The sequence below is a fragment of the Xiphias gladius genome, chromosome 9, assembly GCF_016859285.1.
Source record: "Xiphias gladius isolate SHS-SW01 ecotype Sanya breed wild chromosome 9, ASM1685928v1, whole genome shotgun sequence".
Classification (NCBI taxonomy): domain Eukaryota; kingdom Metazoa; phylum Chordata; class Actinopteri; order Istiophoriformes; family Xiphiidae; genus Xiphias; species Xiphias gladius.
This window is the reverse complement of record NC_053408.1, coordinates 4,921,244-4,948,784: the sequence shown is the minus strand read 5'-3', so window position 1 is coordinate 4,948,784 and position 27,541 is coordinate 4,921,244. Positions and strand designations below refer to the sequence as shown.

The 27,541-nt window shown below is 41.0% G+C and overlaps 2 protein-coding genes across 5 annotated transcripts in view; one reads left to right on the top strand and one right to left on the bottom strand.

The window, feature by feature from the left end:
- Positions 1 to 348: 348 nt before the first annotated feature.
- On the bottom strand, positions 349 to 5,710 carry LOC120794000 (microfibril-associated glycoprotein 4-like). 3 transcript variants are annotated; one of them, XM_040134505.1, is made up of 6 exons: positions 5,212 to 5,710; positions 3,731 to 3,943; positions 2,689 to 2,763; positions 2,431 to 2,527; positions 1,773 to 1,940; positions 349 to 1,580 (listed from the first exon to the last, which is right to left on the bottom strand). In XM_040134505.1, exons 1-6 carry the CDS (start codon positions 5,215 to 5,217, stop codon positions 1,330 to 1,332), a joined length of 810 nt encoding a protein of 269 aa, XP_039990439.1. In that variant the 5' UTR covers positions 5,218 to 5,710; the 3' UTR covers positions 349 to 1,329. The 3 variants fall into 3 exon arrangements, with proteins under 3 accessions (XP_039990439.1, XP_039990441.1, XP_039990440.1); XM_040134507.1 differs by having other exon boundaries at positions 3,731 to 3,867; XM_040134506.1 differs by lacking the exon at positions 2,689 to 2,763 and having other exon boundaries at positions 5,212 to 5,709.
- Positions 5,711 to 7,448: 1,738 nt separating this feature from the next.
- Positions 7,449 to 27,541, top strand: part of LOC120793998 (ankyrin-3-like) — a 104,013-nt gene continuing 83,920 nt past the window's right edge. For both annotated transcript variants that reach the window (XM_040134501.1, XM_040134502.1), the window contains exons 1-5: positions 7,449 to 7,544; positions 15,269 to 15,370; positions 16,329 to 16,427; positions 19,197 to 19,295; positions 23,761 to 23,859. In XM_040134501.1, coding sequence (XP_039990435.1) covers positions 7,509 to 7,544; positions 15,269 to 15,370; positions 16,329 to 16,427; positions 19,197 to 19,295; positions 23,761 to 23,859 — 435 coding nt within the window. In that variant the 5' untranslated portion in view covers positions 7,449 to 7,508. The remainder of the gene's footprint in view (positions 7,545 to 15,268; positions 15,371 to 16,328; positions 16,428 to 19,196; positions 19,296 to 23,760; positions 23,860 to 27,541) is intronic.

Genomic DNA, 27,541 nt, shown 5'->3' with positions numbered 1-27,541 from the left:
TGGCAAACCACAAAAGGAATTTTTCATTATTTTCAGCCATTTGTCAGAGAAAAACATATGATTGGTTATTTTTGAAAATAATTGGAAGATTAATGGATACTGAAAATAATCCTGAGTTGCAGCCCTGGGAAGAAAAGAAAAGAAAAGTAACAAATTAATAGTTTAATTTTTATAAAAATCTCAATAATTTCCTTAAACAGCTGAGCAATGTAGTTTTCAGCAAATGTTACTCAAACAGGAGTAAATAATGCATATGTCTGGGGCCTATGTTTAGCTGCGGATTAACACACATTTGCTGCTCTTCTGAGTATTAACGTCAGTAGGATGGTGTGTGTTTGTGTGTGTGTGTGTGTGTGTGTGTGTGTGTGTGTGATTGAGTCAAATTAAATGACAGGGCCCAAGTTTATGGTAATGAAGAAACACGTCACCCACTGCAGCAGTGTTGCTCATTGATTGGTTTTTAATTGCTTTTGGACAGAAATGGAGCTCTATGGTCACAGAGGAATAAGATATATCAAACAATCCTCGGCACTAGGATCGATGCATTGTTTTGTTTTTTGCATTGAAGAGAAAAATATAAAATATAACCAGCTGTTAAATTAATAAAATTAATCAGTCTTTAATCCAAATGAGTTAAACTCTCAGTTCAGTGATCTATTGTTTCTCCCCAAAAACGAATATCCAGACAACGACTTAACAATATTTATATTAATTATTATATAATTATAGTATTATTTATTGTCACTAAATGTCTATAAGCAACTGAATAACTGCAGAATTGATAACAAACACAAGGTAATCAGGTCAGAATCAAACAGATTGATTTTTGAATGATACAATGAAATGGATCACTTTACTTTGGAAATAGTGAAATAAAGTCTGTGAATTAGCATTATCAGGAAAGTAGGAATGTTATGGGAATGAATCATATCTCTAGAACTGATAATATCAATAATTCAGAGCACTATCTGACATCAACTCTTGTCCCGGAAAGCAGAGTCGATGTTTAGCCTACTCCGAGCCTCCTTCGTTTGGATCCGAAGTAGTTCGGTGCTGATTCCACGATTCCCCGAGATGCAGCGGTTGTCAAGCGGCACGTGTCGGGAAGCGGGGCTACTCAGCTGATGACCTCGTTCCAGCTGATGGATCAGCTGATAGTTTCGCTTTCCCGATCCTGCCTATCTAATAGGGGTTAAACTGTCTGAGCTGAAATGTTTTTCTTCTCCGTCCTCAACGAATAAATACAATAGAAACTCTTGTTTGCTTTGAATGTTGTAATGCACAACTTAATCAAAGCTGAGTGCGGTGACTCTCGACCCAGTTCCGTTTTTATGCAGCAGCTGGTCTGATCTTCATTACCATGGTTTTTAGGGAGTATTCGAGCCCTTTGAAAGTGTTCCACTGTACACCAGCTGCACGGGGTGACGGTCCCCAGGTGTAGACCCCGTTGGGGTTAGCACCAAAGCAGCCTGAGTACCAGAATCCTCCATAGCAAAGCCTGGCACAGTTTTGACCATGCGTATCTTGATCTTTGTCAGTGGTGGTGAATTTCTGCCCATTGTGAAGACTTAGAGAGTCTCCTAATGGAAAAAACACAGAAACTATTGACCAACACAAACTAAACAAATGCTAAAAAAAAAACTGCTAACACTGCTGTTAGCAGTACAGTTTACTCAGGTCAAAATCTAAGTACCTGTCCTAACATTTTAGATTTAAGTTTATAAGTACATTGTAAAAATCTGCTCATAAAAGAGGCGGAAAAGGTGTCCCACCTGCTGCTCCTCTGGTGAAACGTCCCAGATTTAGCATGTATCCCTCTGACTCTGGACCAACAGAGAAAGAAGAGTACTCGGCGAAGACCTTCTGGCCCTCAAAGTCTTCCATGTCCACCCTCAGCTCGTAGTTCTTGGCCTGGGTCAGCAGGTGCATTGTTTCCAGGCCTGGAAGAACAAACAGTGAGGCAACGGTGATAATCTGAACTAAACTGGCTGAAACCATGTAAGGAGATTGTGTGAGTGCCCGTTATCTGTTTAGAGGCCCATAACAACCATCTTGTTTTACTGAACACATTTTTTGTTTTGATAAAAGTGGCATCATTTTAATTTTTGCTCGACACTAAGTAAAGTAAAGCTGAAACACTTTATCAATTAAATTATTTTTTCATTGACAGAAAATTAATCGCCAACTAGTTTGATGGCCAGTTAATCTTAGTTGTAGCTTTAGACTTGTTACCTCAAATCTGTCAAATTATACAGTGGTGAAGTAATTTAGATCTTTATGTACCACACATCTTTAAATTTTTTGAGTGAAAGTTTATCGTAATTCAAAGAACTGCTGAGCTGAGATGCATACATAAAAGAAGTGAGAATGAATTTTACAAAGTTGAATTTTTTTTACTCTGGTTAGAAAACGAAACAATTTCTTTCGTACCCAGCCAGTACTCTCCAGTAGCGCTGCCAAATCCAGTTTTGTAGTGATCCCACTTCATGAAGAAGTTCACCGTGCCATCTTGTCTTCTCTGAATGACCTGGTTTTAGGGTAGAAGTTCGCCAAACAAAGGAAAGGAGACTGTCAGGGAAAGACAAATTAAAGCTTCACTAATGAATATTTTTACATTAACAGCTGATCAATCTATGACTCTCTAGTTGCCTTCTGCTCTGCGCAGTGTTGCAGCATCTTTCAGCTCACTGTTTTGGCTTTACAGCTGGCAGCTTTACAGTTTTGGTTCAGTCTTACTGCTCTCATCAACATCCTTTCGAGAAGCTGTTTTCAGAAGAAAAGGGCTGATAAACAGATGTGCGCTACCTGCCCAGCACTAAACGGCAGACATTAAAAGCTAGCAGCTGGGTGGTCAACAGGGTGAAGCATCTAGCAGCTTAAGAACCAGATATATCCCTCAGGAGCTGGTGGAGACCAAAACAGAGTTAAAGGAGAGTGACTATTGTGTTTAAATTAATTAGACGCAAACACGACTCCAAATAAATGCTACTGTTGCTCCTTGTCTTTTGCTCCTTGTCTTTTTGTTGTGTTTACAGCTTTTTCTGCTGCCTCCAAGTGGCCAAAAAAGTCAGCTAATACTGCTTTAACTAAAAAAGCATGTCTTTTCCTGGCTTTAGGTGTTACCTTTAAATGAAATAAGTTAAAAAAAAAAATTTCAAATAGCTGTTTTTAAAAATTTCATCGCGGTTAATATGAGCATTTGAGTCAGGATCTGTTAAAGCTAGGGCTGCAACTAATTATTATTTTTGTTATCTATTAATCTGTTACTTATTTTCTAGACTAATCGATTAGTCGATTGGTCAATAAAATGTGAAAAATCCCAGTTTCCCAGTTCCCAAAGTGATGTCTACAAATGTGTTATTTTGTCAAATAAACAGTCCAAAAATGTTCAGTTTATTATGATAGAAGACTATGAAAACCAGAAAATAATCACATTTGAGAAGCTGAAACCAGACAGTTTTTAAATTTTCTTTAAAAAATGACTCAAAATGATTAATCGATTATCAAAATAGTTGCTTATTATATTTCTGTCGATTGACTAACTAATTAATGGACTAACTGCTGCCGCTCTGATTCGAGAGAAACAACTCATGGAGTGAAATGGGCGGGAAGACTTCTGGCCAAAACTCCATGTTATTGCTGAGACTGGCTAGCTGTTTTGTCTGGATCAGAATGAGCTAAGGCCCATGTGTCTGAGGCTGTGATAAAGAGGGATGAACTAGGTCCTCACCGTCCACTTCTCTGCAGAATTGTCGATGCCATCTTTGCTCATGTCACAGTAAACCTGCACAGGAGAGGTGGGCCCCGCTGGATAGATGGTGTACACCCCGTCCTGGCCTGAACCGGCTCTGTAGATGTCACTACAGTCTGTGGGCAGAGGGGACTGATAAGCTGCTACTGGCAGCAGCACTGCTAGCGCAACTCTCAGCAGTGGCAAACATTTCTGTCAGAGATAAGGTTTGTAAAGAAAAATGCACGTACAAACAACCTGCACCATTTCACATTTTACCTTTAGCATAATACTTATTCATATCAGGAAAGTTATCCGTGTGTTAAAATTGCTTTTGTTCCAGACGTGGGTATCACAGTAGTGAAAGGTTCTTCTGGAACTGATTTCCTGAATGCACGAGTATTATATTCAAGCCTCTAAAGGCAGTAGTGCGTGTATACTTATGTTCCATGTCCTACTAGCACAGTTGACAGACCCTTAAGTGATTTAGGTGGGGTTTCAGTGTCAAGCCAAAGGAGACTTTAACCGAACAAGGGGCTGTAGCCGGGGTTGACCCTGTAATCTGGTAACGGCAACAGTCACGGGTCCGGCTCTGGTATCACCGTGTTTGATAGTCCAATGTTCATTCTTGGCTATCAGGTGGTGATGAATAAATCTGTCCTTTGCCTATTTTGAGACTCTCTGGTAATGAGTGGTCATGTCCTGTAGTAAACTCAGATCGGCACTCATTCTATGTTGATGGTACTTTACCACTCTGTCCTTTCTCATTGCAAGGAAGAGAGTGGCGGAGGTGCAATTTGATGATGATCCGAGTCGTTATAATCTCCATTCGAAGACTGTCAGAGAATAGAGTCTGAGCATGGGTAACTTATCTGTTAATAGCTGACAGTCACAAGCAAAATTGAATGTCGATTTAAAAAAAAAAAAGCTAAAGGAGGAGTCATACAGGTACAGAGAAAACATCTGAAAGACCGAAAAACTGATTATCTTCATTACAAAAACACATTTTCACTGCAGCATAGTGAGCAATAACCATACAACTATAATAGGGCTGCAGCTCACAGTCATTTTCATTATCCTTTACAGTATCGTTTTCACTGATCTATTAGTTATTTTGCAATTAATCGTTTAGTCTATAAAATCTAAGAAAATAGCGGAAAGTATCCGACAAATATCCAATCACGTCTTTGAATGATTTGAACTGTAATACAAAAGTATTGTTATACTTCTTACTTTTATTCATTCAATAATGACCTCATTCCTCGAGGAGAAGCTCCTGAAGCTTTAACCGGCAAATATTTAGAAATTTTTCCCCGAAAAATTATTAAAACGATTATCAAAATACTTGCTGATTAACTTGCTAAAAACAGCTGAGTAATCTAAGTAAATCAAATCTTTTGAGTAAAGTTGTTTATTAAAGTATACCTTATACGATATGAATTATTCCATAAGGAGCTAGTTTAGGCCAAGGTAGTACATACCATCATTCTTGAATCAGCTTGACTATTGAGTGGATGGCCAAGATAAGGCAGAGTGGCAATCCTGCAATGAAGGCGAAGACATTTGTATCATTCAACAGTATCAGTGATGATCATTAAAAGGAGAGCAGCTTAAAGTCCGATGGGTTCGTGTATGAACTTACTGGAAAGAGAGGTGTTCACACCAAGACGTGTTCTAAGCGGATCCCTTTATATGGGCGCAGATTTGCCTGTTGCAACAACCAGTATTTTCTCTGTGTTTTCCCTTATTGCAATAAGTAACGTAATGTTTGTTTTTCTCTGTGTTTTTCTGCCTCTCTCTGTCTTTATCTCTCTCTCAGCAGTCAGCGTTAGTAAATCAAATATAAGGCAACCGTTATGGTAGTATTTCAAAACAGTTCTTCTTTTAGTTTGTTATTACGGCATTTTAAAATAACCTGTGTTTCGATTATTGTCAAAATTGATTTATGTGTCTTTTTTTTCACTGAAAAGTGTCAGAAAATAGATTTTGAAAAAATACCCATCACGCTTTCTTCATATTTCTTTTTTGTTTTGTCCAATCAAAAGTCCAGATCCCCCAAATTTTCAGTTTACAATATTGTAAAACAGAGAAAAAGCAGCAAATCCTCACCTTTGAGAAGCTTCGAGCAGTGAATCTTTGGCATTTTTGCGGTGTAAAATAATTAAGAATTAATCAATTATGAAAAATTGCTGACAGGTCTAACAGTATTATAGCATTACTTCGCTTCTATTGTTGTAACTCGCTAACAGCTAAATGTAAAAGTTGAATTAGGAAATTGTCAGATTGCTGTTTTAGAGCTGAGGTGACCGGTTGGTCAATCAGTTACTCGACCGGCATCTATTTGATAGCTGATTCATCATTTAAGTCATTTTTCAAATGTAAATTCTCCCATTCCAGCTCCTCGGTGGTGCAGGGAAGGAAAAATGTGGCTGGTATATTATTATATTTGACATTATTGGATTTTTGATACTGATCGAGACCAGATCTGACATCTGTTTTAACATACAAATTGTTTGATGCCAAAGAATAATAAATAGATAAACAGATAAACCTGAGGGGTTGTGAGATGATTGATGGAGTAGGAGCAAAGAAAAAACAATGTTATGCAACACTAAACTATTCGTTTTTTTGGACTTTCCTTTAATCTTTGCTTTTATGTGAAATAAACAATAATTTGTCCCGTTTGAGCTTCAAACACTTACTTAAATGAAACCAGCTGAGAGGTTTAGAGAGGAAATGACCTTTTTTGGTAGAGCTGCTAACTACTCGTAGACATCTGAAACGCGACGAATGACCTGAACCACCCGCTGCTTTTTTCGGAAGCCAAACAGGTTGGGAACCACTGGAGTGGGCTGCACCAGCTATTCTTGAATCCGTAAGTCCAAAAGATTGGACATAAAAGTCCCTAGTAAGTACAAACCAGTTTCAAACTAGTGATTTACTACGTCATGTTGCACCATTAAAACTTTTGCTATGAAACATCCAGAGCACAGTCCAATGCAATGAAGTATGTAAACAGAAAGTCACTAGCACTACTTCCAAAAATGAGAGTTTTAGATGTGAAAATCTTCTGTAAATGTCGGTATGACTTTGTTTTATGTCTGCATACGTGGAAAAATTTCAGTTAGTATTATTCGTATAGTTAAGATTGAGAGGGAACGATCCAATTACGCTAACCTAACGGACATTATTTACTCATTTACTTGAAAATAATTGGCATTATGTTTAGTAGTTTTCCAGGTCGTCAGATGTTTTCATGGGCAAAGTCATAATCTGGAAAGTAACTAGTACAGCTGCTAATACTTCCCTGTTAAATGTAGTGAAGTAAAACTTGGGAGAAATTTTCCTTTTCATATTCTGCTTCAGACATGTGGCAGTCGGCTGCGCGCACACTCGTACGCGCTGACACACTCAGAGCAGTGCATTGTCTTCTGATCCCGTGTTGCTCCAGTGAGAGTTGGTTTGAGATTAACGCCGGAACTCATTGCCCCCCAGCCCCATCCTCCCCCGTCCTCCCCCCTCCTCCTCCTCCATGCTCTGGACTTTCTCACTGCAAGCCAGGTATTTTTAGCTGTGACATAATGCCCCTATCCCTCTCTCTCACTCACAGTCTTTCCCTCACCCCCTCTCCCTCCCTCCCGCACAGACTGTCCCTCCCCCTCACCTCTCCCTCTCCTCCCTTGCCCCCATCCCTCTCTCCCTAGCTTCCAGGCTAGGGCTAGCTGCCACAGTTATTGAGTGCTCAGGTTTCACACTTTCGGCTGCAGGGCTGAGAAACATGGCAGTGGAGGAGGCAGCAGACTATTTGGCAGAAGTAAGTCTTTACTGTACTTTACTACCAAGTCACTGAGCTCACTGACCGCAAACAGACGTAACCTCCTCTCTCCTGCTTCGCTGCATTGATTCTAACAAGAGTGGAGCATTTATAGCCATTAGGATTTAGTGATGCCGGAGTGGCGGTTACCGGTCCAGAGGTGGGACATTGTCGGATGAGGTGGGAGGTTATGGGCTCTAGCAGTGGCAACTCTGCTGCACCACTCTGCTGCAGTGTGCGTTTGTATGCTTGTGTGGATATACGCCTGTGTGTGCTTGCCTTGCTGACTGCCTCACTGTGATGGTACATTTACAAAGTCCTGCTGGTTATGAACATGTGAGCCTGCACATACAGTGTTCTGCGGCTTCAGTTTCATGTTGCAGGGATGTGACTGGAAGCACCTGACCTTGGCCGGTGGCGCATGCCCTGTAGATTGGTAGAAAAAGGGGGATAAAAGAGCAAAAAGAGAGCTTAAAAATTTAAAAACAGAGCAAGAGGAGAGATATTTCTGTTATAAACTGCCTTTTTTAATTAGTGGATTTTCACCAACCCACTAAGTGAGGTGGAAAGCCCTTGCAATAAGAAAAGGTCTCCCTTAACCGTGGTGATACGTGATATACTGTATGCAGTATGTGCTTTCTTAGCTCATCATTCGCTTACCATAGAGCCCAAGCTGCAGTTGAATCGTAGTTCAAGACGTATCAACTCAGACGTGAGCAGGGATTTCGCTGCATTTGTCTGACCTGCGAAGAAAACCCAGTAGGAGGCTGCAAATCTTAACGCACTGTGGTGTTTAAAATGGAAAAGTTTAAAGGCCCAAAATACTGCCTACGGCGTAAAAAGGTCTTTCGGCTGAATATTACTCAGCTGGTGTTATGTTTGACTAACACTCCGTGGTCCCTCAGCGTTGTCATTGGTTGCAGGGGGCAGCTCCCATGTTGGAATGCGCGTTAAGTGTGTGTGTGTGAAGCAGCGTGTTGTGGAAAAAGAGCAACTGTAGCATTCTTTGCATATCTCTCGTGGATAAATAAAGTTTCGCTGGAGTGACACTTAGCCAACGCTAAAAAAAGGTCTCCTGCTGTTTGCCTTAAACTTCAGTGCAACATCAGTTCGAGGTTTCACTGATTTCCCGATCGCCAAAAAAATAGGGTTTAGGATTTTGAATATGGAGTTTGTTACGGTAGCCAGGCTCTTTTCTTTCTCCAACAAAGTCATTTAAATGTTAGTTGGCCAAAATCCTGCACGTCCATCAAATTTCATTCACATCTGACCATGTTTTTTAAATACACAGTCAAACAGATTATATTAATATTATTATATACAGATGATTATAAATATGATCTGTTTTGCAAAATTACAAGAGAAACTCATCGGTTACAAAACTTACAAAATATCCTTTCGCTTAATTCCTTTGAATCCGGCTGCTGCCACAAAATCCACGTATACGTTCCACAAATTTACGTTCCAAACTTCAGTCCTATCCACATATTTTCAGACCACAAGCCTTTTTGCTACTTTGCATCAGGCCATAATGTGGACTCAACTGACGATTTTTTTTTCTTTTTTGATGAATCCTCTTATTTTCTTGATTGATCGCTGAATTGCTTGGTCTAAACAGTGTCAGAAGTTGGTGCAAAGTCCCAGTTTAATGTCTTCAAATTGCTTGTTTGCCACACAAGCTTTGAACCAGTGAATGTTTGACAGATTTACTTATTTTTTTAATTTATTTCATCATCATTCATCGTTGATCCCGAATGATCGTCCAAACGATTCCAAACAAGTCGATTCGTTGTTTCAGACCTAAAGTGACAACTGCACTCCTGACCCACACTGCACCAGAGTTGAGGATAGCGAACACAGTGGAAGTTGACGGCAGGAATTGCAGGCATGAGCGTTCCTTTGAATATGGAAGACATCGTTATTGGTTCTATTTTTGTATTGGAATGGCTGACATGGATTCTTATCGCTGACATTCCTGTTTGCACATGTAAATACACGCACTGCACTGTCTGTCGTTACTCAAAAGCCTCCCTACACTCATGTAATAGGCCCTCTGTTTTTCTCTCTGCTGACGTCTTTATCTACTCATATCGAAATGTTGTCTTTGCTCATTGTTCTTTTTTTTTTATTGTTGTGAAGCACCGAAGATCCACGACTCAGTTTTATCTCTGGATGTAGGAATCCAGTACAAACGTGCCAACGTATGTCCGCCTTTTACATCTTTGGAACCTTTTTTAGAACGTCAAGCTGTGCATTTTGTCCTGTAAATGCAGCCAGAAACTTGGTTTGATGAGGGAAAAACCTTCCGAGACTTTTGGAATTATTTATGAACAGCTCAAATAACAAATATCGTCAAGAGGAATTGGCGCAGAGATATTGTCAGTTCTATCTTCAGTCTGATTGTGTGTCAAGTAGTGAAAATATAAAGGCTGTGACCAGTTGTGGTCTGGCAAGACCTGTTTCCATTGTCGTGCTATTAGTGTGACGCTTACAAAACTGGGAAATACTCAGTGCTCTTTGGCCGGAGTACTTTCTAAGATGCTGATACTTTGAACTGGAATTCTGATAATGCTCTGAATTATGAGCAGCCAAGCCTGGTGCCCCGCGTAACTTAAAAGGCTTGGCCCTGTGCCTTACAACGCTCCTCTGGGTTTAAAATACCTCCTCGGGAAACGGCCTCTCTAGTGCTGCTCTTATTTATTTTTTATTTTTTTAAAAGTGGCAGAAACAGTTCTCAATAAATGTTTTGTTTACAATAATAATTTCTTTTTTCCGCCACCTGTGTTGCAGCAGGCTGTAAAGCTTGTGAACAGCGGGCAAAGAACATAGTTAACAAAGACCGGCTTAATTACCATATGAACTGTGAGTTTGAATTTGCTCATTGATATTGAGGGCTGGCTTTACGTGCAGCACATACCTGAGCTGCACCTTTCATTCAGATTTCACTCCCGCTGCATGTGTATTTAGCATCTGACTTATAGAGACAGGGGATAATTATGCAATCGGGTGGAAGGGTTTCACTTCCAGACCAATGGGAAACACTAGAATCACTTAAAAAAATATCCAATAACCTATAAAAAAATTATAATGTGTTGGTATTACTTGTGGTAAACATTATGCTTTATTATCATGTGAATTTTTAAAGTAAACAGATCAGCAATTTTGCGGTGGTCGATGCTTTCCTGTGGCGGGATGCTACCCGGGGTCATGTGACACAGAAGTTCGTAGTAGTTCGTCTGCGGGATGTTGTGATGCTTCTCTCAGCATTGTTCATCGGAGGGCCGAGGTTCTACATGCGCGATAGAAACAAAGTCTTGAATGATATGTTTTGAAAGGTTCACGTGCGCGCTGATGTTCTTAAAAACAACACGACGTTAGTTATTGTGTTTGGTCCTTTTATCAACGCGCAGCTCACGGAGGCAATTAAGGTACTTTAGGGGCCGACTGATAAAATCGTTCTTCTTCATAACATGACACACATATTTTTAGATTCAGTGGGATTTACACTTCCCAGGATATCACTATCTCTGTCCATAAATTCAATTAGAAATCACAGAAATCTTTATAACTTCAGAACTTGCCTGAGGATAATCATGATTTTATGTTTTCTTAAGTATCAAGGTAATCCAGTGATAGTTGTGTGTACATCCACGGGTACATTGCAAACGGGAACTGTCAATAGCTAATTCGGCATATTTTTGGTGCCAGTTTGCGAAAATGTAAGGCCACAGTTAACACACTGACTTCATGGCAACCCTCAAATTAAGGCTAATCTGGTTACAAGCAGATGTAAGGACATTTATTAAGGTACAGTATTCGTAAGAAATTATAACTTCTCTAAAGATATGTCTTATAAATATTATTATTAATAATAAGAGTTACGGCTATGTTTTACTACAGTATATTGTCGTTAATAGTCTGTTTATACAGCAGACTCCACTCGTGCTCACAGGAGGAGTTATAGTTGTTGACAGATGCATGAATAAACACTTGTATTTCCTTACAACGACATTATGCCGTTTAATAGTAATAATAAACGTAATTTGAGAGGTTTGTAAATTATTCTCAGTAGCAGTTATTTAATAAACTTGAGTGTGTCTAATGTTCAGGGTACCAGCCCTGACGTCCGGTAAGCCCCCTAGTCTCTGCCGCACTGAGTGGATGCTGACACCAAAAACACACCCTGTGTTTGTGTATGTGTGATCATGAACAGCGATAACGTCCATTCACTGGGTGGGAAGTGAGCTCAGCGATCAGCTTTAGCCACAATCTGTCTGCAATAACAAAGATCATGGTGCAGTGAGCAGGTTAAGACACAAGACAACAAAAGCATAAATTACTCTTAGTTTCCTCTTCCATCAGTTGTCCACTTGACATGATTTTATTTCTGCAGTTTCCCTTTGGGATGAATAAAGTACTCTATCTATCTACCCATCCATCTATCCATCTTGGGCTCTGGGAAGTTTTGATGGGTATTTTTTGATGCTTTATAAAGCTGACGGTTCAATCGCTCAATCGGAAAAAGCTCTGTAGGTTTGAACATCTGGCTGCACAGCAGGAGATTGCGATGACCGACCCATCGGCTTTAATTTGAAAGAACTGACACTGGTGTCTACAGTAGTAAAGCAAGACTATGGAACTTTTGACAGAGGGAATAACAAAGTCTTCCTCTTACAAATGACAAGTTGAATTAATAAGGAATAAAACACACCCCTGCTCAATACTACTATATAGATATCGCTGTGTAACTGATGTTTGTGAGTCAGTTTACGGACTTGATGACTCTTCCAAGGGGGAGTAGGTTTGGTTTTAGACATGAAGTCAGAGGTTCAGTACATACAAGTGATGTAAATGTTATTTTCCTCATTTATATAAATGTGTATCATCCAGAAAATAGTACATTATGAATAAATCGTTTATCATGATTTCCATAATAATGTTAGTTTACAAAAAAGCCACATATATTGTTTCATTATAATTCACTAATCCAATAATCACCGTTTTTAATAATGGAGACCTGATGACCTAGATAAATATTATTAGTGTCGTATTAATAAATCCACACCATTTCTTCTCTTTTCAGGAGAATTGTCCTGTGAATAATAACAGCTTTTTCTTTTCTTTTTTTCCTCTCAGCCCTGAGTACTCTTTGCATTTTTCCTCACAAGCTGTAGACGCCACTGACGGCTCCTGCCACGATGGTATAGGGCGACTTGTGTGTTGCCTGACGGGGCAAAATCAGGGGCAAAAAAAATAAAAGATAAAAAGTTAGGCAGTCACTTGCGTCTTAACTGCTCACAGCACCGTCGCTGTAACTGTGAAACTGTAAAAAGGGTGGAAATTACACCCTCGGACTCTGCTCTCGGCATTTACCAAGATCCTGTCATCCCGACTTGTGGACACAGAGGCTGACGTTCAGCAAAACTCGCGCAGTCTTGCATAAAAGTACAAGTATTCCTATCTGGTCACTCCAGAACTATTAAGGGCTTATTCATTATAATAACCTTGTGGTAGATATTAGCATCAACTTGTAGCCCTTTAAAACATAAATCCTGTTCCTAGTAATGTCAGTGATGCTTGAATGCGATTGCAGTTTGGTGAATTAGCTGGTCGTGGATTTAATAAAGTGAAGGCGCGCTCACTGCGCTGCATCAAACACGGATGCAAAGACTAAGAGGGTGCTACCTCTGATATGGCACCGTCGGCCTGTCAGCGACTCTCTAATGCGCTGGGTAACTGGAGAGTGGTTATCCTGTGCTTGACTACATGGGTGTGGCGGACGGCAGCACTGCACTGCCATCCCGAAGATCAGAGAGACGCGCGCTGACCCTCTGCCCTCCTGCCTGTCTGTCTTCCCCCTGTTTTCCGAGCCTTTCAGTCTGTCGCTCCGCTTCAGCATCCCACTCCACCACTGATCTACAGTCTCTCTCTCTCTCTCCGCACAAACCCAGCTGCATTCACCCACGCCTGCGCTCGGCCGCACACCGAACTCCTCACGCGGACGCGTACCTGAGCGCGCACGCGGCATACGTAGCTCCCTCTTGCAAAGTCCTTAGCTCGGCTTGATAACTGCAGGTTAATTGCAAATTCGCCCCCCGTTTCATTTGCCGCCGCTCCCCTGAGAAAGACAGTTAGCGCTCAGTCGGGTTGGCTGGCTGCGTGCAGGAGATTGTCAGGATTGGATGTGCGTGTTCGCCCCCGTTACTCTGCCTCTTGGACAAAATGCACCACACTGTTCATAAACACTCAGTTCGGATGCTGACGGCCCCCAGCCATTGTCAGGAGTCGGTCCAGTGTCCGTTCAGCATAAAGAGAAACTGTCTTTACTTTGTCAGTAGGCGAGCTTTTCATCTCGTGCTAATGGTTGTACACCTCAAGGTTGTAATTTTCAAATTGTGCTTTTGACCCTGTACTGTTTCCGTTTAATTGTCTTACTAAAGTCCCCTTTAAACATTGCCCTCTCACTGTCCAGTCACCGTAGTCCAGATGAGAGACGTGAGGAGGTGATAAAAATGTTGATATCTTTTAGAGCTGCAGTGATTTGACGATTAACCTATTGGTTGAAATGAATCTGCAACTGTTTTTGTAAGCGGTTAGTTGGATAGAAAGAAAGAAAAATGTAAAGCTTCTCTGTTTTCTCAAATGTGAGTATTGTCTGTGAATATCTTCTGGTTTCCTCGGTCCTCTATGATAGTGAACAGAATTTTTTTTCTGGGCTGCAAAGAGACTTCGACTTGCTCTGCAAGTCCTTCAGATGAAAACATGAAGGATATAATTGAATCTGTATTTTTACTCACAGTTAATGAAAAGGATCTAAAAAGATTCTTGAAACTCAGAGCTCCCAGTCGTGAAGATGCAAATGCAACATTACCTGTCATCTCCTACCAGGGAAACTAAACTTCATTTTAAGTAGGACTTTGTTTTAAGTGGCGCTCACGCACCCCGCCTCCGAAACCAACCCCTTGGTACACTTCACATTTTCCTTGCATTTTCAACTTCTAGCCAAATGCAGAGACCTCATCGTATCTACTTTATATAGAAAACACATGTTGGCACCAGTCAAACCTTATCAAACAGAGGTAGTAAATCCCCGGGTTGCAGGCTTGCATTTGGCAGGCTGGTTATTCTTGGCTTAGTGTTTTTACTCTCGGCCTGTCGAAGACAGTGTATTCTCACTTCCCTTTAGCCTCGAACCACCTATTTCAAATCTTTTTCCTTTTTTTTTTAAATTTTGGCTCTCGTTCAGCTTCTGTGAGCTCTCAGACGGCTTGCCGTGTAAACTTTACCCCGTTTTTTCAGCTAATAACATAAAAAGCTCGAGGGGATTTATTCAACTTATCTCTGGTTGCAGGGATTCATAGGGGTGCCATGGCACATAAATAATGGCCTCTGACTAATGCTGCAATATTGTGTCGAATTTCCAAAATAATAAATAGCCTGGAAGAAGCTCCAAGTTATTAAAAACATGTAACTGCTGTTTTCAAATCATTCTACACTTTTTTATTTGCATAAAGACGCAGTAAAAGCTGTTATTTTCGAATATATTTTGTATCTTTTTAATGACTTTTGGAATTTTTTTGTTCCTGTATTCATTAATACTCCAGACCACCGGGTTGAATTTTCTCACGGTTTTCGTGCACCCGCAGTTACCTTTCTCGTCAGCACACTGTGTTACCGAGGTTAGGATGACAAACCATCCCGTTCCGCTCTGTGTCTCCCTGCAGACGGATGTAAATGCCTGCTACCTGCGAGCAGCTCGGGCCGGCAACCTAGAGAAAGCTTTGGACTACCTGAAGAATGGAGTCGACATCAACATCTGCAATCAGGTAAGCTTGCCAACATATGCACAAGAGTGTACCTCCCCTTTAACACTCTGCTTTTGTATTTTGGCCCACGGTAAAGATTAATTTGGAGTTCCAAACTCAGCCAAAAATGTGAGTGTTATAGAATTTATTATCCATATTCGGGCTAAATTGTTTTATGATGATTAGTTTTTAGCCGTGCTAGCGGCATGGCTGAATGGATGACAGCGTCAGTCGGTCCACCACTTTAGTCCAGATTGAGATACCTCAACAGCTATTAGATAATAGATATATTTTATAGAGACATTCATGGTCCACTGAAGATGAGTCTTAATCATTATTGTCATATGCTGACTTTTCCACTAGCGCCACCGTGAGGCTGAATTTTTTTGGTTTTCAGTGAATGAGGGGAGCAGCCAGGGCGGCCACCATGTTTTGAAGTAATTCTTTAAAGGATGAGGCTGTTCTGTATTTTTCCTCTTGTCAACAGTTTCCAACAAAAAAGCAAAGAAATCAATGAGCCATAAAACACACTCATTCCTCCGCTTTGCAAAAAACTGCATTTTTAAAAAAAATTTTTTAGGCTATTTATGGAAATTACTTACTTCTTTATAAATGCAACTAGTTGAAACCTTTTAAGGATTTTTTGTCCACAGTAGGAATGAATGAGCTTGGGGCTGAGAGGCGCAGAGAGAGGATTGAGAGGGTGTGGTTTTTTTTCGTGGGATTTTGTCGACGATAACCAAAATGCAGACCAACGCTAGCCTACCACTTTAATGACTAGTGTCATTTTGTGCACAAAAGATTTGGATTAAAAACCTGATAATGTTCAGTGTTGCTGTTGAATAATTTTTTCAAAATGAAAATGAAAACTCCTCGGCTATTTAAAGAAATAGTACTTTATATAAAGGGTTTAATCTTTCCCTTCCTCTTGATTTCAATATCTCTCTCCCTCTCCCTCTTCTCTCTTCTCTCCGTCCAGAATGGTCTGAACGCTCTCCATCTGGCCTCGAAGGAGGGCCATGTGGAAGTGGTGGCTGAGCTCATCAAGCAGAGCGCCAATGTGGACGCAGCTACCAAGGTGTGTGCCACCCAGGAGTCGCGCGCACACACACACACACACACACACACAAAATCACTCACTCGGTGTATGCATGAATACACACACATACTGTAGTTTGCTGCATCAGCTCCTTCTCAAAGTCACTTTGCTTACGCAACACTAAAGGAGATGAATGGCTGTGTGTTAGCAGAGGGGTTGAGTTAACTGATTTAGTGAAAGGAAATAACCTGTCCTGTTGCGTGCGTGATGGTGTTTCCCACATAAATACTTCTTTACTGGGTGTTGTAAGTATTTAAATGATGTGACAGTGAAGCTCTGTACTGGAGCCGGTAGTGGCAAAAATTTGGCCACCCCTGAGCTAATCGCATATTTTTTTAATTTCTTTTTTTTTTGTGTGTGAAAAGAGGTAAATACAAACCAAAACAGATGCTAAAAATAATAAAAAAGATCAAACAAAGTATTATTTACATTTAGTAAGAATCGGCTGTTAATATATTTTAAAGCTTAAAGGGTGCTACAAATGTTTTTAGCAACCGACAATGTCTTTATTAGTCAAGACGTTTCATCCGTTTAAATGATCAAACCGGATTTTTAGACACTACATTTACATGACAACAAGAACCAGGTTAGAGGGATAAATTAAACTCAGCAACAAAATCTGACCGCACCTTTACCTGCACGGTAAGTAACTGCAAGATTCCCATTTACATGCAGCAGGTCAGTAATCAGATCTCCGTCCTACCCCCGGCCTCGTTTTGGAATCATGGTTTACATGTTTAATCCCGATTAGGAACCTGAGTACGTGTAAACGCGGCCAAGAAGTGGGCGTTCTCCAGGAGATCTCTGGCTGAGGAAACAGGGTTTTGCTGATCCATTATCCCGATTACCCCCTGACTCTTGCTACATGGCATTACTGCAGAAAAAGCAGCTATATTCAATATTTTTACATTAACAGAGGATCACAAGACTACTTGGATGAGAAAGTGGTCTCCTGTAGCGACGAAACCAAACAGATATATCACCCGACTGGGGTCCCTTTCAGCTCTACAGAGCGTTTTTCGCCTCTTTTGATTTCACCGGCTTGGTTTTACTGCCCACAACTTTACTTTTTTGGTTCAGTGTCGCTCATCTCATCGGCACCTGTTTTCGAGTCGGCGACTAGCCGGTGAGCACAGCGGCGCAATCAGCAGCTAGAGCGCCGGTTATTTCCCTCAGGAGTGGAGTCGTGGAGACCAGGGCAGAGCTAAAAATTCACCTTATCAGCTTTATGGGGTGAGAATACTGTACGTCAGCGTTGTCGTGTACAGCTTGTTTCCATCGCCGCTCAAGTGGCCAAAAAGTCGTCAGCGCGGGTTTGAGTGCACGTGGACACGACGACTGTCGAGCGATCAGAGGTCGAAGCCCCTGTCTGCGCGCTACTGCGGCACATTTACTCCACCCACGATAGGATTAGTGTTTGGTCCAAAGTGTAGTGCTTGTTCAGTCAACCATTTCCTCATTTTCTCCTACAGCATATCGCTCGTATATTTACATTCCGTATCTCTACGAGACGTTTTGCTCTCTCGTTCTCGTGCAGTGCAGCCTCAAGGCAAGTTCAAGTGAACCGAGTTAAGTAGGGGAGGGGAAGCGTGAGAGGAAAAGGAGATACAGCAGTTCAGAGTCAGGAATGAGGGGAGGTGCATGTGTGGAGGTTCCAGTGGCAGCAAGAATGACAACATGGCAACAGCTGCTGGTTGCTATAGCTGACACAAATACAACAGGTGCCTCCATGACAGGCCCCCTGCATGCGACTGGGCCTCATAAAAACTCGGCTTCACTTTTTCAATCCTTCTCATCATTCGTTTTTGATTCATCTTTAGTTTTGTTATATTAAGTGATCGGCGATTGTAGCAAGCATTTTCTGTTATGTAATACTAGAATACTGTACTTATCCTTCAAGCTGGACGGAGCGTCGCCAACAACAGCAACTTTTCTCGCTAGATTTGGCAACTTTTCAGACCCCTTTAGCAACCGTAAAGAAAAGTCTAGTGGTTAAAAAGCGGCTTTATGTTCCGACCTAACTCCTGCCCCCCTTTGCCGAGAGCTGCCAGTATTTCGCAGTGACTGCGCTCTGGCATTTTGGCTTTCTGGACTGACGGTGATGAGGCATGTTCAGGCGGTCAATCAGCAGCCGGACAAAAGCGTAAATGAGCTGTGAATGTGTGAAAGCCAACAACCACCGATCACTGATGCCCGTTGTTTCGTCTGGGGAACTCCTTCACCTTTTGTTTTTGTTCTAAAAGATTTAACTCGACCGTATAAGATTTATGTTTTCTCTAAGTACAAAGAGTTCATTCCAGCGTCTGAATTCTCTCCATTCATGACTCCTCCTTTCCAAAGTCTATACAACAGTCCTCACAATTTTTAGATTTAGATTCAGATTGATTAGATATCAGTTTGAAAAACAATAAAAGCCAATGAAAAAAAACTAGTTAGAGTCAGTTAAGTTACATTTGACTTCATTTTCTAACTTTTATTTTTTTTTTTTTTTATGTAAATATTTACATTATGATATCACTGAATTGTAATGTAGCAACTTCTAATGACTTTTTGAGCAGGTCTTAGCTACTAACCATTGAAAATGGTTGGGACCGATGTTAAAGAAGATATAAATTTCAAATGTACTTTATTCATCTAATAAACTGTAGGTGTGTGTGTGTGTGTGTCTGTGTGTGTTTTACTGATACTGATAATAGTCGTCAGTAATTTCGGAATATTAAAATGTTTTTTGCTGTTTTTTCAAAACAGAAAGGAAACACAGCCCTCCACATAGCTTCTCTTGCCGGGCAGACGGAGGTGGTGAAGGAGCTCGTCACCCACGGAGCCAACATCAATGCACAGTCTCAGGTAACACATTTACACACACACTTACACACACACACACATGCGACTGTGTGTACCTGCACTTCTATCTTCGTGCGGACGAGTTTGAGTCATAAACCTTACGGAGAGAAGACATTTTGGGAAAGTGAGGACATTTTGCCCCATCCTCACTTTCTGACACACCTTTTAAAGGGATCTACGAGGGTCAAGAACTGGTTTTAGAATCAGGTCTAGGTTAGGGTAAGGGTCAGGGTTGGGGTTAGGCATGCAGTTGTGATGGTTGAGGTTAGGGTAAGGGGCTAGGGAATGCATTTTGTCAATGAGTGTCCTCACAAAGATAGAAGTACAAATGTGTGTGTGTGTGTGTGTGTGTGTGTGTGTGTGTGTGTGTGTGTGTGTGTGTGTGTGTGTGTGTGTGTGTGATGCTGTGTCAGCATCTCTGCAGTGCTGCCTGGCCCGCATTCAGCAGTCAAAACACACACACACACACATACACACACTCACACTAGTCTGGTCACCACAGCAACCATAATAATGTCAAAGCCTTGGCTGATGAGCTGTAGAGAGGAATAAAATTAAGGTGAGGTTCAACGCTACTGTTCTGCCGCGCTGTCTGCTACCGTGATGCACATAACGCTCCCTTTTTCTGGCACTGTGGTGGAGGTGTCAACTCGCTCACTCTGTGAGTTGCGCACTGTTTTAGCATTGCGGTCATAGTCGGAGGTGGTTTGCGTTATACTGCGAGGGGGTTTCTGATATTCTGCCCCCTCGTCACGTCTGTAAAGAGGGAGGACAAGAAATGAGAAACACCTCTCGATATAATGTAGTCCGGTGCAACAAAAACTGAACGTCATAAACTTTGTAGAGCTAGAACTTATGGCAGAGCTCTTCGGTCGGGTTGCATTAACTCGTACTGGTGTACCTAATAAAGTGGCCTCTGAGTGTGTATTACTGTATTGCTGTAGTGAGGAGTCGTGTGCGGCGCCCTCCTTCGAGTTTATAGCTGCATCCTACAAGGGAAGTTGTTTCTCTTCAGTACCCTGCGATGCTCACAATCTGCACTCAGCGGCCACTTTATTGGGTGCACCTGTACGATCGAACGCAGTCCAGAACAACAGCTCTTACACAACGTTGATCTTTGTGGAGTTTCTAGCGCGTAAATTCGGCTAAATGTCTATTGCTAGGCCATTGTGAAGGGGTGGTGTTGTTGCGGGCTACGTTTATATTGAGACGTGTCTGTAAATGTTTGTCCTCCTCATTTGCATACATACATGAGGGGGGCAGAACATTAGAAACGCCTCTGAAGATAATGCCGTCCGGCGCAACGCCACCACTAACTACAACGCTGAAACATATGACTGAATTGGCACCTCTTCGAGTTCGGCTCGCACTGTGTCCTTGGTCATGGCTGCGATTTGACCGGGAAAATGTGTTATGAGGGAGTGAACTACGAGAGAAAAGCTGTTGGTGCAGCGACACAAGAATAAATGCAGAGAGGAGCGGAGGAGGAGGAGGAGGAGGAGGAGGAGGAGGAGGAGGAGCCTCTCTGCATACTGAACTGATTTTTGGATCCTTGTGTTGCTATAGAGATCAGCACACAGAGAGACACACAAACACACACACACACACACACAGTCCTCTTCAGCTCCAGCTCCGGATCGGCCTTTATCTGTGCTGTTATCAGGTGTGTGGTATGTACGGAGGTGACACTATGTACCTCATGATGGGTACGTCCATGTGCGGTTGTAGAGGTCAGGAGAAAAAACAAAAGGAGGACGGGGTGATACGATGAAATCTTAGCAATGGATCATGATACGGCAAATTTTTCTTGAAATTCAATTAATCGACCATGTATAGATCAAAAACCCTGATGGGATGTCTGGTTTTTTTGGCCGCCCCAGTAAATTAAGTACCTGACAAATAAAGGTACTTCATCACATCAATGCAAAAATCCTGTAAATCCAACCTTTGCCATAAAGTGGTTCAACGCTGCCCGCAATGACCCTGATGCAAGCAGGGATATTGACGGGGCAGGTCATCATATCACTCAACTCAACTTTGAAGTCAGCCTAACATTTATTCTTCATTTGGTTTTTGATTTTCCAACAATATAAAGTCCATACTGTGTTGGTTGTAGTCTCAGAGTCTCAGAGTTTTTGGAAAGTCTTTATTTTACTGTACGGGTCCCGTATTTTAATTTTTTTTCCTAATAATGTCCTATAAAAACTCTCTGTTAAAGATAAAGTGTCGCCGTGACTTCTTCAAAGTGCATTAAATGTAAAGAAGACAAAAGGGACACTACGACATTGTTCGTGAGAACGTCCTGCTATCAAAGACCTGTGTAAAACACCGGTACTTTATGTTTCTCATATTGAAAATTATGATCTTCCTTTGTGCCCCAGGTTATGTTTACTTGGTATATTTCCTGCTGTATGTAACGCCAGATATGCGGCTACTGTGTGGTGGAGAATTGTACCGAGGCCAACCCTTAGCTAGTGGCTAAAAGGACTTTCAAGCCCATGCTCTGTGGGAAAATTAACATTTGTGTTTAAGGGAAAATCCAAAGACTTGAAAACACACGGTGACACATGGAGGATTTTTAACAGAATTTTATTTATCTTGAAGTATAAAGTTGCCATTTAAGTCAGTTTGGGTGAATTGTACAGCATCAGTCCTTTTTTTTATCTTTTCTTTAATACTATTCACCTCTTAAGTTTTTCTTGAATGCCGTTTGACATGTATATGCGTTTACTGTATGTGTCTGTGTGAACACATGCACATATATACTAACCCCTTGTTTTTTCCTTTCTTTTCTTTTTTGTTTGTTTTTTTTGTTTGACAAATATTCAAAACAGAATAAATACAATGTAAAACAACAACAATAATAATAATAATAATAATAATAATAGTATCCTAGAAGGGAACTGATACGTAACTGCAAATTCACCTAAGACAGTGTCATTTGTTACTAATTTTAGGGAAATGTAACCAGTTTCCAAACTGTACACTTCAAATCAATTAATAATGAGTCATTTCTAGCATAACATAGAAAGACTTTTAGTCCGTATATAGCAGGTCAGCTGGAAAGCAAAAATCTGAAATTTGTCAACAGTGCAGCAAACAATTTATCAGACGTGGAGAAGTTTCCAGTACTTGGGTTTAAATGGATCTCTATCAGTTTTTAAGATTTTTCAATGTCTTTTTTATATGTAGATTTTTACAACATATTCTGGTTCATTCTTAAAAACTAGTATAAGTGAAAGGTTATTTGCTATGTGTACTGTCTCAGAATTGTCTCTGTTTTCCCCTTTAAAATAGTACAGTTACACATTTACACACTTGCTCGAAAATTATTAGGAACTTACAAGGCCTGGAAAGTAGTATATATGAATATATATTTATTTTTTGCTTTGTCTTTTTGAAGTTTAATTTCTTCATTTGAAAAAAAAAAAATCTTGTAACCATTTGAAAATGTCTGAAATACAAAAATACAGTATGGGAATGAAAAAATAAATGAATTGATTAATATTTAATAAAACAATGGGAAAAACACAGGGAATATAAAATGAGACAAATTAATTCAAAACAATTCTAAACGTTACTGACAGATAATGGTTTTTCACCAAAGGAAAAAAAACGGAGACCGGATTTTGTAGCGATGGCTTCTCTTTATGATAATTATGACTGACTGTCTCTTTACAGGTGTCACACCGTAGTCTGTGATGTGTTAGATCCTGTCCCCTGAGTAGGAATTTCAGCTATGTTGCCGCTGCAATTCTTGCCGCCGCCGAGCAGAGTGTGGTTTCTGCCTGAGCAATCCAGTTGTACTGCTTGCTATGCTTATTGTACTGTATAACTCTTAGTGTCCAATGTATAAACCCTCCAACAATGACGGGCAGGATTCTTCTCTACATCTTTACATCACATCTGTCAATATATACCGTATCGACCTCATCTACATAACAGCATGATGTCACCATGACATTTGACTGGAGTACCACGGTAATAATAATAATAATAATAATAATAACACCTTCCACCTCAATCAGTGACTCACTAGTACGCCGCCGTAGTTTCCAGCCAAGGAGGAAATAAAAGAAAATGAAGTCAACTCAAACGACGACGCTTGCTGATCACCTTAACCTTTTCTCGTGTGTACGAGAGCAGGGACTCGTAATTATGTGATAGTGAATCATAGTCATGAAAAATGGAAGTCATCATTACGAGACAAGGCCTCCAATTTTTTAATTTTTTTTTCCCCCTTTGTTGAATGCATTGGCTCCCATACGTTTTGATGGCCTTCTCTTTTCAACGGAGATTCAATCGTTAACCTAATGTTGGAGCACCGTGAGTAAAACAGGCCGGAGAGGTTTGGATTCAGGCTGCCTGGTCTCAGATGTGGGCACACGGTGGTTTGGTCCTTTTAAAAGCCCAGACACGGCGGCGGTGACTGCAGGTCTGATCCAGCGTTTCCTCTTCTTTTTTGCAGAATGGCTTCACTCCGCTGTATATGGCGGCGCAGGAGAATCACTTGGATGTGGTGCAGTTTTTATTGGACAACGGCTCCAGTCAGAGCATCGCCACCGAGGTAAATAAACTCGCACGCACCAAAGCACGGGCAGATAATGTACTGTACAAGTACACTTAACGCCTGTTTGCACACACTCGTGAGCCCCTCACAGCTTCTAATAGCTGCCCTTCCTCCCAGCCCTCATTTAGCCTCCCTGTAATTACACTGCAGAGTCATGACCAACACATTCCATGTTGCAAAAGGTAAATAGGTGCCTACCACCGGTTGCTCATTTAGGAGACAAAAGCTGAATAACATACAGTACGAAGCCGTAGGTAATGGGTACAAAATAATCAAAGGTAGCAGATTAATCTGTTGAGTGAATGGCACTCAAGAGATTTCGGAGACAGAGCGATAAGAGCCAAGGAGGTGGAGAGCCGGCAGCGGCGTGGCGACGTATTCATTCAGAGTGACCTTGGCTCTCTTCAGCTGCCTACGGAGGGAGGAACCGGCGACGTTGCAGGAGTCTGTCACCCGCGGTGTGAGCGAGCGCTACGCTCGCGGGTGTGTCGGGACGATCCATCATGCGAGAGCACCGGCAGCCGGCCAACTGCCACCCGTGCAAGACCAAAGTGGGACAAATGCATTTTCGTTTCGGTCAAACCTATCTGTCTAAAGCACATTTATGAGGTCAGGGCTTTGATTATAAGATTTTGCCAGCACTGTCAAAACAGCAGCACCACTACAAAGTACAGTTTCTGTTCTACTCAGTTAGATTTTCACACTGTACTGGTCTAATTGTAGGTCACAACAAAGTGACAGGATTGATCGTTTCAATAACCATTAACCAACACCAAGGGCTTTGTGTGGTTGAAAAATGGAGAAGTATGAACATATTTTTCCCCTTTTTTCATTTCACAAAAGAGGACGAGCTTCTTAAATATGAAATGTTTAAACACAAGCAGCCACACAAGAATGTTCCCCAGATAGAGCACAGTCTGAAATTTGTCAAATTTTGATTTAAATCAGGAACTAATTTGTTAGTTTAGGGGGAACTTTATTGTTGTGGAAATTTATTTTTCACCACATAACATTAAAAACGATAGAGACGACAAGGATGAGGACAAAACGACAGGGACAGAGTATCAACAAAGAACATGATTTAAAAGCCTAACCAGAAACAGAGGGGCTGCAAATTAGCTACAGCTGGCTGTCCTGTATACATTACATCTGTTGCATTGAGTTATGTTTATCTGTGTGGTCCCTGTTGAATAACCCAAATAAATAAATACATTTAAAATACATAAATACAGTTGAAAAATAAATAAAATAAAAGCCTCATGTGAAGAAGGCTGCAGTGGATCCTATGTGCACTATTTGATTAAAGAATAAGTAAACGAGACATTAGACTGCAACTTTCAGTACTTGACAGATTAATGTCAAAAAGTACTGAGGTTTTCTATCCAGCCCCGCCAGCAACCATGTGTCCCAAGTTTAAAAAATAAGCCACCAAACCGAGCCTGTTAATGATTGAATCTAAAGTATGTGTATGCAGATATATCGGCCATAAAGTGGGTTTTTTTGGGTGTCGGACTCAAAAATGTCAGTAAAAAGTTTGCAGGCACTTGCAACACACTTTAATGCAAATTTAAATCTGATGAAGGTATATTATTTAAGTTGAAGAAAAAGTTTATACAGTTTTTCTACAGTTTTTCTTATCGATTACAAATCCAGTGCTTGGATCAAAACTTAGTTTAGTTTAAAGTTTTAATCCGTCTCTATAGTTTTGACTTCCCAGGCCCAGTCTGTGGCACTCGCGTCCAAACCTTTTTTAATTCCTACTGAAGACATAAATGTTTAAGAATTGGTCACAAAGATATAGTTTCAATTTTTTTTAAAAATGGCTCAGTCATTTCCTAAAAGAGCTGGGCACTGTGGTTTTTAACAAATGTCAATCAAACGGGAATAAATAGTACATCTGTTGGGGACTACTTTCACCGGCGGATTAACACACATTCGGTGCTCTAGTAAGTATTCACAGCAGCAGGACAGTGCATGTGGGATTGAATCAAAATAAACTATAGTGCTGTTGTTCATGGAAATAAAGGAACGTGTCGCCCAGTGGGACAGTGTGGTTAATAATATACTGTGTTAGCCAACGATGGAGTTCTATGGCACAGAGGAGTAATACAGTGTATTAGTGAGGTAACTAGTTCAGCTTTAGTTTGAGTGTACTTCGGGACGGGTCTTTCATTGTCTCAGTCTGCAGTGATGACCCACCTGCCTGCGTTTTCTGATTATACAACGGGAGCTGCGTCCTTCTCAATTTGCACATCAGGGTGGTGTTTACAGACCTCTCTCCTTGACAGTTCACAAACAACTCCACGGCACTGCTTCTTCTTCCTCTCATTTCACCACCTCAACCGTTCTCCCTGCACATCTTTCCTTTCATCTCTTTTTCTTTCTCCTCCTCTCTCCTTCTCCCCCTCCATCCTTCCTCCTCTCGCCGTTCTCCTCCTCGGTCTCCTCCAGTGGGAGACGGAATTAATTATTCATCTGGGGAAATATATATCCTTGTTTGAAGCACTCCCGGTGTTTAATAATTCATATTTAACCATTTCAGCATAACATGAGGCAGGACAGATTAGAAAGTCCTTTGTTTTTGTAATCATATGTCTGCTTTTTGATCTTTTTGTTATTGCAAATATTGAATTTTTGAGCATCAAATGACATAGATTACACAATGTACTACAGTGGCAGAAACTGTAAAACATCCTGCAGTAATATCCACGTTTGTCCTCGATTATATTCTTTATGATTTGAAGCTAGTATTAAGGCCGCTCTTTCAGACTTTTTCGTAATTCATTTTCAGTTTTCAAGGCATGTTATCGCATGTTAAAAGCCCAGTTACAATGAAGGTAACGTGATAGATGAATGAAGAAGAATGAAGATAGAGTTTCATTTGTCCTATTGTTTTATTTTTGATTCATTTTAATGGCCTCCTGTTGTTGACGTTTTTTGTCATTCCAGGTCTTCAAGCTTGTAGATTGAGATCAAAAACCCCCTTTTAGTGCCTCTCTGTTTGCCGCCGCCGCCACCGTCGAGGTATTTTTGGGACGTTAAGCGGAATTTGTGTCTTCCCATGAATCCCTAATGAAGCAGATGAAACAGGAGGATGGAGTAGCTTTGGGATGGCTTATGACTTTAGAAGTTCTTAAACAGGCTAAATTTATGCATTTGAATATGTTTGTGTGCCTGTGTGTTTGTGTGTGTGTGTCTTACAGACATGCTCCTGGATCGGATTATGAATGTGTGTTAGCGTGTGTGTGTGTGTGTTGTGTGTTAGCATGGGTGTGTTTGCTTGTTTGTGTAGAGGTTCTGTCTGTTACAGTTTTGTGTGGGCGCTATGCAGGCTCTCCACGGGGAGGCTCTGCTTTCATGTGAGGGTGTACTGATGCGGAGTTGGTTTTTATCCAGACAGCCGGCGTCCTGTGTAAACACACACGCCCTTGCGCACACACACACACACACACACACACACACACACACACACATAAACTCTTTGTTGTTTTACTTGTAAAAAATCTTTCTTTTTATTTGTTGATTCACAGATACTGCTGCTAGTAGCCTCTGCTTTGTTACTTATTTATCATATTGCCTGTGTAAATCAGTGTGTGTGTGTGTGTGTGTGTTCATTTACATATGTGCACACCATCCCACACGTGTGTGCTTTAACATTAGTTTGCCGTTCGGGGATACG

What these genes read in the sequence shown, in the direction of transcription:
- LOC120794000 (XM_040134505.1), bottom strand. An exon ending in ATTCTGCAGAGAAGTGGACG is followed by an intron (nt 2,764 to 3,730) that starts GTGAGGACCTAG and finishes TTCTGAAAACAG; the next exon opens with CTTCTCGAAAGGATGTTGAT. An exon ending in TACTGGAGAGTACTGGCTGG is followed by an intron (nt 1,941 to 2,430) that starts GTACGAAAGAAA and finishes TTGTTCTTCCAG; the next exon opens with GCCTGGAAACAATGCACCTG.